This window comes from Brachycentrus maculatus, unplaced genomic scaffold, assembly GCF_059751285.1.
Source record: "Brachycentrus maculatus isolate JH-2025_06_01 unplaced genomic scaffold, ASM5975128v1 h1tg000304l, whole genome shotgun sequence".
Classification (NCBI taxonomy): Eukaryota; Metazoa; Arthropoda; class Insecta; order Trichoptera; family Brachycentridae; genus Brachycentrus; species Brachycentrus maculatus.
The window spans coordinates 18,864-29,721 of record NW_028281054.1 but is presented as its reverse complement, the minus strand read 5'-3'; the positions used below and the strand labels follow the sequence as shown (position 1 = coordinate 29,721).

The window sequence follows — 10,858 nt, the reverse complement described above, 5'->3', positions numbered from 1 at the left end:
GTTTTACTTAGTAAATACCACTATTTCTTAAAATCTACTGTGCCACGTGTTTCGATGCATTCCGCATCATTTTCAAACACCGTATGTTTGAAAATGATGCGGAATGCATCGAAACACGTGTCACAGTAGGTTTTAAGAAATAGTGGTGCCAAAGAAATAGTGGTGACAAAGTGACTGCCGAATCAATTAAGGTAAATCGCTTTTGCTGGGATATAGTACATTTTCTGGGCATCCTTAAAACATGCATAACTGAAAATTAACGATTTTTTATATAATATGACGTTGTTGAAAGGAGTGAGCGATATAAAATATACATGTACTCGTAGGTACATACATGTATTTTTACTGTACCCACATAATTACAAAGAAAAGAATAAACAAGCATAATATAAGCCCGGGGATGTCATGCCGATCACGTTTTCATTATGTCGCCAGCTTTTCATCAAGTTGATTCCAGCTGCACATGGCACATGATAGGGGAAAGCAAAGGGAAGGAAACTTTGCTAAAGAAGAGGAAAAGGCGACTAAATAAATTTAATATTCTGGCGATGAATGTCGGGAAAACATTCCCAGTTTCTAACTTCACCCCAGTCGGTGAAAGAAATGAATTTCAACTCGAATGCACGGAACTTATTTCTGCTTCCAATATTTTTCACAGCTCGTAAAAGTGTTTTAGCACTACATTAATTTGTAATCCGACGTATTTTAATAAACCAACACGACTGGTGTCAGATAATGTCTTTTTCAAATCATTGAAAAAATATATAAAGTGAAAGTAGTAACTGTCAAGAAGCACACTATCCGCCATGAGTATATTGACCATTTGTTACAGTTATGTTATATTTTTTTTTATTGCATTATTTATTTATTTTATTAAAACTGTTTTTAAAAACACTTAACTGTCACTGCTGTCAAAAAGCACCATCCGTCCGCCGTGACCAATATTCAACAGATGGCGCTGCCATTGCGATAGTAAACTTTAAAACACTCGGTGAATAAGTTTAGGAGATTTAAGATTTTCGTAAGTAGTGTAATGGTAAGCACGCTCGGCTACCGTTCTGGAGGTCCCGAGTTCGATTCCCAGGGGGGGTCAAATAAATGTAAGTGATTTTTTTCACTCTAATATTTATTCAATATTACCCTGGACTGGTTCCTGAAGCGGAGGGATGATCACCTTTCCTTCGTGTGTTAACAATCAAGATAATACTGTGTTTATATAATGCAGTGCCCTATGCACCATGTGGTGTGCGGATATAAGGGTTTTAATGAAAAATTAAAATGAACATTTTGAACAAACGAACGTTTATATTTTTATTTATATAGCTTTTATCATTAATATTAGCTTTATGTGTCCCTGTTATTATGTTTTGACTCAGTGTTGAATACTTTCGTTTCCATACAAGACTCAGGGATCATTTTATTTAGCCAATATGAAAATCAAAAACCATTACAGTTCCGCATGCTTACCTTAAATATTAAATTACCAAATAATTCACTTTTTTTAATGTTTAAAATAATTCTAAAATATTGGATTTTAAAATGATCTGCAAATAACTCCCCTAAAGTTGTGTTGAAAAACGGGTAAAACTTTTTGAATAGTGCAGATTTGTGAGAATTTTTCCGTGAGCAAATTCCATCGAAAGTTTTATGCAAACACTTGAGTTTTTATGCCATGGTATTGATCGTAGGGTTTATCCAAGAGAATTATGTACTATCGCAGACCGTACTAGAACGTATCTATATAGACTAGAACGTATCTAGAACGTATCGTATATCTAGTCATATTAAAATGAAAAATAAACTAACTAACTACCCATTACTGCAAACATTCTTCGCGTCTTCCACATTCATGCATCTCCTCATACATACCCGCCGATTATTTCGACGGCCGCTTTCAAGTATTTGACATAACTGATTGTGCCGAGTTTTCCTCGGTCTTCCTCTGCTTCTATTTCGAACTAAATTTGCCTCAAATTTTTTTTAACCGTTCTTACCTCACTCGTGCGTTCCGCATCTCAACACACCTTTCTTAATTTTATCGATAATGCTTATCTCAACCTTGCATTCTCTCCTTATTTCTTCACCATTCGAACATCTATCATACATCCTTTTGCCGCACATTCGTCTGAGGGATCGCATTTAGTCTGCTTTCATCCTTATTTTACCAACTCCATGCATTACATGAAAACTTATGTTTCTATAATAGATTTATAAAAATAAAAAATATTTCCATCTTGTTCCCAAATATTAAATACCCTGTCGACAAAATAATTTGTAAGCAACAAATGATTTTTCCTTAGTTGGAATCTTAAAAAATGTATTTCAAATCTAAACAAAAGTTTCTGGTGATTCTGTAAGAGAGTCGTGTCCGTTAGCGTCAGCTAAATTTGAAAACACTTAAGAATAAACTATTTGTGAAATGAATTGTATTTTTTAAAGAGTAAACTTTTCTCTTGTACGTGATTGTAGTAAAGTGGTCAGCACATTTGGCCGCCGCATTAGAGGTTTCGGGTTCGATTTTCCTGGCGCGTTTTCCTTATTTATTTAATATTTTCGACAGCTAAAATGCATATGTATAACTAATTACCTTTCCTTCATATATTTAACGATAAAGATAACATTCTTCCATACTTTGCAGTACCATATGCATCATTGGGTGTTGATAAGGTTTTAATGAAAAAAGATACTCTTTAAGAATGTACATTTAGCAGTTCCCAATTGATTTTAACACGGATACTCTTTCACAGAGTTAAATTAATTTAATACATATATATATATATGATAAGGATGAATCGGTTCGTAAATAATATTTAAACTGCAATCAAAAATCCTTTAAAATTCCTTACGACACGTGGCATCTATAAAAACGTAATTAACAAATTACTTTGCATAACTCTAATGCCTATCTAACTTCATGTTATTCCTACCGAGTGATCGTCTGATCATGTTGCCTAAATGAACGCAGCTAAAAAATAATTTTGCAACCTGGCAACTGGCAGCCCTGTCAATTTGCTGTCAAAGTCAAATTGACGTGGTTGTGTTTACAAATCGCCATCAGTAACGGATGTTGACGAACTGTTTTTAACTTGCCAAAATGAACCAAATGCCGGGTTCGAAGTTTTTCGAAAACACTCAGTGCTATCGAAGACCCATCGATGGCCTTCTGCAAAACAAGATACTCAAAATAATTATAGTTGGCGATTCCAATGTTGGGAAAACGTGCCTTACTTACAGATTCTGCGAAAGGGGTTTCTTACAAAAGACAGACGCTACCATAGGAGTAGACTTCCACGAAAAAACAGTTAAAATAGGCGACGAAGACGTCAAGGTATGTATAGTCAATTTGTTTACCTTTAAACATGTGGTTTTTATTTATTTTTTGACATCTCATCAAAGATGAAGAAGAATATGGAAGTCTGGGCATTTACGGGGCTTACGACCGTGATAGGCCGGTTTAAGTGATCACTTTACACACGTGTAACATTCACCAACTCTACCCATTATTGACAACCACACTACTCAAATTCTTGGAAGTTCTATATATATGAACCAATTTAGAAACCTTGTTCATGAATCACTAGAACTTCACTAGAGACATCTATTGGTGAGATGTAAAGAAGCTTTTTACTAAGCAGAAACTCTTATATTAGTATGTGAGATCCGAATCCTGGATTATGGTTTTTATTTGTTGTTTATTTTTATATATTTATATATATAATAATAATAATAAAACCCTTATCCGCACCCCAATGGTGCATAGGGCACTGTGTCATATAAACGCAGTGTTATCTTGATCGTTTACACATGAAGGAAAGGTGATCGGCCCTCCGCTTCAGGTACCAGTCCATGGTAATATTGAATAAATATTACAGTGAAAAAATCACTTGTATTTATTTTACCCCCCTTGGGAATCGAACCCGGGACCTCCAGAACGGTAGCCGAGCGTGCTGACCATTACACTACGGAGGCGGACATATATATACATTAGCTAATGTTACGATCTCTTGTTATAGTTGCAACTGTGGGACACAGCAGGACAGGAAAGGTTTCGGAAGTCCATGGTGAAACATTACTACAGAAATGTAAATGCTGTCGTTATTGTATACGATATGACCAAAGTTAACTCCTTTAATGTAAGTACACTGATCAAAATCTATGGTTTTTTTGTTGCCGTTTTTTATATATTATATTTTCTCCTCAATACTCACAAAACTTTTAACACTTTAATTAAATAATCCTTTAAAAAATAATAAACGCTTAATCGATCCAGGATGATTTTTTCTATCGTAATTTGTATGTGAAATGAACATTTTATCTGGATAGGCCATTTGAACTCTGACCCTTACAATTCAATTGAGCTTTTTAACTCAAAGTCTATTAGTAAACAGCTGGCTGGCATCAACTTTCTGATTTAAAAAGAGACCTTACTATCACAATATATACATCGCTTACTCCTTGCAAGAACGTCATAAATAAAAACACTTGATTTTTCAGGAGAACGTTTTTAAAGTTTAAAAATATAACACTATGTATTAAAAATAAATATCAAGCCACTTATTGAACTTTTTACTGTGCAACAGATCTTTTTAGGTAAAACCTGAAGGTTTTTTCTCCATTTGAAAAATATTTAGTATATTTAAAAAAATAATTAAACAATACCTTTTCTTCAAAATGCAAAAACTACAATTTCTGCCCTGTAGCGGATAAATATTAAGTTGAAAATATGCCTCTTTTACAGGGATATAGTACATTTTCTGGGCATTCCGAAAACATGTACAACTGAAAATTGACGATTTTTGATTTATGACATTCTTGAAAAGAGTGAGCGACATGTACTAATTATTAAAAAATAAAGTAATAATAGTAATAAAATTTGTATAGATTAGGGGCAAAAAATAACACTTTATTTACTGACAAATAAAAACATATTTTTCCAGTCTGTCGAAGGCTGGGTTTCAGAATGCACTGACCAAGGCCTGGGGCAAGATATTCCTCGAGTGCTGGTCGGAACACACTGTGACACACCCGAGAATAAAGTCATTACCACCTCAATGGCACAACGACTAGCGGACCATTATGGGATGCCTGTAAGTACCTACTTTTTTTTTAATACAGTCATATTTATAAATTACATACACTTTATTATTTTGAGAAATAAAAAGACTTTGTTTTTTGATCCACTCACATTTTTATTAACCAACTAGTTTCGGTAACAACCTGTTGCCCTCTTCAGGGTTTAATTTATGACTATTTTAATTTAATTTATGACTATATTAGTCATAATTTAAACCCTGAAGAGGGCAACAGGTTGTTGCCGAAACTAGTTGGTTAATAAAAATGTGAGTGGATCAAAAAACAAAATCTCTTTATTTCTCAAAATAATATATCAATATGTTCCACAAAGTTAATGCTTTCAATATTCAAAACCTACATAAACTTTGATTGTATGTAGAAGTGCTTACATTGATATGACTTCAGAGTAAATTAATAACAATCCCACATATAACAGTTATAACATAGGGATCGCGAAAATCATTAACAAAGCCTTTAATTTGAATACTTCGAATTCTAGTTACAAAATAAAAGTTGTAAATTTTCGGCCCGTGTAGTTAGTCATTTTTATAAAATATCCTGTATAATCAACATTGTTGAATATGATATCCGGGGGTGAACTGAAGAGGGTTCACCAAGTTCCTTGTTAAATTTTATATCACAATTAAGAGCAAAATTGACAATCTCTAGATTATCTGTAATTTTTATTCCACCATTTTACATATACATCTCATGTTATGTAAAAATCTTTTAAAAATTATTTCTCATCGATACTAGCTTCATTTCATATCAATACATCTAATACTGATTATCTTTACTTACTAATACAAAAGCTGAAAAAATTAGCTCTTTGTACTCTAATGTTTTTAGTATGTGCATATATAATAACTAAATAAAATTCTGACACTTATTACTATTTAATTGTACTTTAAAAGTAAAAAAAACAATACATTAAAAATATTGAGTATTATGTAAACCATTTTTGGCTCCATAGCAGCAACACTTGAGTAGTATGGCAAACCATGTATGCTGCTTCTATGGCGGCACTTGAGCGCTATGGGTTAAAATTACTTTAGTTCTTTAAATCACTTTTTCTGTTTAGCATCTAAATTTATGACATAAATAATTCTAGTTATTGACTCATTCTAGCATTAACAAATATTTTTAATACTAGATTGATTCAATGATATGGATACTGGCCATGTTGTGTGATAATTGTGGTTTTGTTTTCAAATTACACACTTCATGCTATTTTTGTTTCCTAAATTATATTACTATTTATTCTGTCATATTTGTACATTTTTTACAACGCAGTTCCTGTTTATATTATTATAATAATTCATTGTGGATGATGATAAATAATAAATAAATAAAACAGTATAAGTACGAATCTTCTTTATTACAGTTATTTGAAACCTCAGCACGATTGGATTCCGAGTTGGAGACGGTGGATGCCATCTTCATGACTCTAGCGCACAAGTTGCATAGCCAACAGACGTTCCGGGTCGCGGCCATCAAGGAATCACCAGGGAAGAAACCGCACACCGTAGTGCTCAAGAGGAATCAGATGAGAAGATCCACATCAATAAACCACTGCCCGAATTCGAACAATTGCTGCTAACTTTCAAATACAGATTTAAGCGCTACTTGCTATCAAATCCACTGGTGACAATTTATTATCAAGATATTTTACAAACCTCCACGGTAAATATCTCTCCTTGTCGGTTTGATCGGTCTAGTTGTTCGCCATAAAAAAAGCTCTTCTTAAGGTGGGGACTGACCGCAGCATTTCGTTGTAGCGTCGTTTGCAGTGAGCATCTGACTTCGGATCGAGCACTTCTAACGCTATACTGACTACACGAATGCTCGCATCGTAACGTAACACATTACGATGAAATGACTCTAGTCAGTCCCCACTTTTAGGCATAGGTGCTTTACCATGGGATTAGCGCAAGCATCTGATATTGTGAATAGGACGCATTGGCGCACATTGTAAGGTATAAATTTTACACACCTTGCCCATGGTCTTTCATCCAGTTTGTCCTGAGAAATAGTACAGACATCACTTATCTTATGGTACAGCATGTATGTATAAAGACAACTATCGCATTAAAATAGAGATTGCATGTATATACAATGCCACGTCATTAATTTGGCCAATAGATCGAGATATTACGGGCCTATAATTTTGCTTGTGAAAACTGCAACGAGAGGTAGTTAGTATACTAACAGTAACTGATTTTTGGAAGAGTTGCAGCTTTAAAGTTCAAATAAACAATATGAAAGAAACATATCATACTGCGTTATTAACCGTAATCGTTATGAAGCTCTTTTTGCTGATCAAATGTTCAATTTGGAGAAGACTTCCATTGAAAAAAATTACATTTTTCAAATACATACAATTAAGTGCATCATATCAAATACAAATAATTTGCTTCCTGTGTTATTAATTTTTAAACATCAAATCATTGTGAACAATTTGATGATTTTAAAGGTGGAGACTGACCGGAGCATTTAACGTAACGTAACACGTTACGATGCGAGCATTCAGGCAGTCAGTACACCGAGCTGAGCGCTCCATCCATAGTTTCGGATGCTCGCTGATGCTTGCCGCGACTGATGTTACGGCGTTATGTTACGACGAAATGCTTAAAGTAAATTTATCCATAGTGACATAATTAACATCTGTAATAAAGAAAAATATTTTTTGTCATAACTTAGAAAAAAAAACCTATTAAACAATGATCTGTAATAGTTTATAAAAGGAATACCAAAAATATCCAATAATCATGAAAAGTTATTAGTGGAATATATTCACTTAAAAAAGAAAATGTAGTAGCTGCTACCAAACAAAAATAATGTGATTTGTAAACCTACATCAGTTTTATTTTTTATTTAGATTAAAACACTAATAAGTAAAATAATGCAATGCTTACTCAATGTTAGGAAGTGACCATTAAGATTTATATAAACATAGAATTTTAAATTATACAAAATTACATATGTATAATAGAAGCAAAATTAATTACATATACATATTGACTAAGGGGATAAGATTTTCAACAAAAAAAATATACACACACATTTATAGTTATTCCAAAGAATTTATTTGTAGCAATTTATGAATTTCATGTCTTATTCCTTATTTCTATATATTATTTCATACCTTCATTGCTTCATAACCTTTTTTATGACAAGATTTTTAAATTGAAAACAATAATTAATTATATGAGCTGAAAAAATAAAAATTCTTCCAAATATGCCTTAAATAAATCATTCTTTTACGAATTTCTAACACCATTATTGTGTAATCGTAAAATTGAATCAATTTCTAAAAATCTTTTTCAAAGACTGATGTTTTTCGATTTCCTATTCTTATTACATAAAAACATCTAACTTATTTATATGCATTTATAAAAAAACTGATTTACCAACTATGTTGATTAAATAATATCTTAGGCATATTTGAACATTGTCAGTTCAATAAATAATTTGAACATCAAAGGCATATTAAAAGCGACAAAGCTCTATATGTATAATAAAGATGAAATTTTATATATTATTAATATGTTATTAGATTAAAACCAATATTTTTAGCTTTTCCACTTTATTTTTATTTGACCAGCGACCGGGTTTCGTCGTTACCGACATCATCAGACTGGTGATGTCGGTAACGACGAAACCCGGCCGCTGGTCAAATAAAAATAAAGTGGAAAAGCTAAAAATATTGGTTTTAATCTAATAACATATTAAAAATGCAATTCCATCACGAAGTGTCAGTGGAAGTCATAAATCTATATATTATTAAAAAATCGAGAGTTTTCTTATGGTGCTACTCCACACTGAGGGTTAGCATTCATTATGGCAACTGCTATTTTGTTTGCAATCATTCTAAACATTAACTCAGTGCTACAGTCGAACCACCCTTCCAAACATCTGGCATGTAGCCAAGATATGTGTCTTCATCCTATGCCACTTATCTTCCGCTTTACCTTGTTTCTTCTTCATCTTTCTATAGATTCTAGGGATCTATCTGTCCCATAGCTTGTTGACCTTGATATATCGAATAGTAACTATCTTTCCACCTTTTCAGGGATCTAGAAGGTCTATCTCTCCATCTTTTCAGGGGTCCTTCGGGGTTTCCTCGAAGAGCAATATATGAAAGTCTGTCTTCTGACATTCCATTATTCTAGTATCACCTCCATTGTCGTCCCCACCTCACAATATTTTCCTTCTTACTCATGCTCCGGATATCAATGTTTCTGAAGCGGTCTCGCAACGTGTTTCCTATTATAGATTGGAGATTTCTCACCTCAAAGGTTCGAAGTCGAAATTTTGTCATAGAAGTATCTGCCCTTGCCTCAATTCCATAAGCGGCTTTTGGTCCAACACATGATTCGTATATCTTCATTTTACTCTAAATTTATATGTGTTTGTTCCTCCACACTGAATTTCTGTGGCATCCGGATATAGCTGCACCCTTGTTGATTTGTTTTAGAGTCTCACCATAGAAATCACCATCGCTACTAAACTCAACTCCAACTCAACTTAAATTCGATCACTTATAATAAATGTTATTTTGTTTTTTCTACCCATAACAAAAGGCCAAAGTATCTAGCTTTTTTCTTCATAGTATCTATAGATTGAAAAACATAAATTAAACGGAATTATGTATCGAGATTAATAGTTTTTTAAGATATCGCTGGCTGTAAAACTTATATTTATCATTCAAACAGCCCCGTGAAGGGATAATCATAAAACATCTTTTCATTGTGATAGGAGCAAAGTCAGAATTTATACCTGTTATTTACGTTTAAAATATGTATTGTGAAAAAAAATAACAATGTTTTATATTGTCTTTTATGCAGAAATGTGCCAATTCGATTATTTATTATTAAGGCTTCAATTTATAATGTACACAACGATATACAAAATGTTACGACTGAAATATTTATTTGTACTGAACAACCATTTTGTGATAGTGATCTCATATTTTTCATGTAAGACGTTTTTTTTTCCTTTGCATTTATTAAATTTATCACACTTTTTGTTAGATTTGTGAGCAAATAGAGATTACATTTGTTAAATAAATTTTACTATTGCATACTATAGTATACCATTCAGTGATATACTTTGAAGCGTATAACTGAAGCATACATTTTTCGTTGTTTTTTTTTTGTTATTCATAAATGTATTTATAATTTACATTTTTATATAAATAAATATAAAAAAGTTTTTCATAAACTGCTCTTTTTATTTTTCATTCTACCATAACTGTTTACATGTATGTTTAACCGTTCAGCATATTAGTCAATGTTTAAAATATATATATTTTAAGTACATTTATTATTGTTTAATATCATTTTTAAATAAATCAATTTTTAAAAAGTAAAAGGCCTTATTGACAAATAATGCAAAAGTTCTTTTGACCCACCATTTATCAGATTTCTGTGCGTGTTTTACGTGGTAAATACTACTATTTCTTAAAATTTATAGTGACACGTGTTTCTATACATTTAGCATCGTTTTCAAACACAGTATGTTTGAAAATTATGAGAAATGCATAGAAAAACGTGTAACAATAGTTTTTAAGAAATAGTGGTATTTACCAAGTAAAACTTAAATTAGAAATAGATATTACCTCAAAGTGACTGCCGAATCAATTAATAACCCTACTATATGTTCGCCTCCGTGGTATAATGGTTAGCATGTTTAGCTACGGTGCTGGAGGTCCCGGGTTAGATTCCCAGAGGGGTGAAAATAAATATTGGTGATTTTACATATTAATATTTATTTAATATTACCC

The 10,858-nt window shown here is 32.4% G+C and overlaps 1 protein-coding gene across 2 annotated transcripts; it reads left to right on the top strand.

The window, feature by feature from the left end:
• The first annotated feature begins 3,003 nt into the window (after positions 1 to 3,003).
• Positions 3,004 to 8,266, top strand: LOC148304783 (putative Ras-related protein Rab-33). Of its 2 annotated transcripts, XR_015838299.1 has the most exons (5): positions 3,004 to 3,328; positions 4,014 to 4,133; positions 4,938 to 5,087; positions 6,458 to 7,546; positions 7,708 to 8,266. XR_015838299.1 is itself a non-coding variant. In XM_088267741.1 (4 exons), the coding sequence occupies exons 1-4, from the start codon at positions 3,095 to 3,097 to the stop codon at positions 6,671 to 6,673; spliced, it is 720 nt and encodes a 239-aa protein (XP_088123867.1). In that variant the 5' UTR covers positions 3,004 to 3,094; the 3' UTR covers positions 6,674 to 7,908. The 2 variants fall into 2 exon arrangements, 1 of the variants encoding a protein (XP_088123867.1); XM_088267741.1 differs by having other exon boundaries at positions 6,458 to 7,908.
• Positions 8,267 to 10,858: the final 2,592 nt, after the last annotated feature.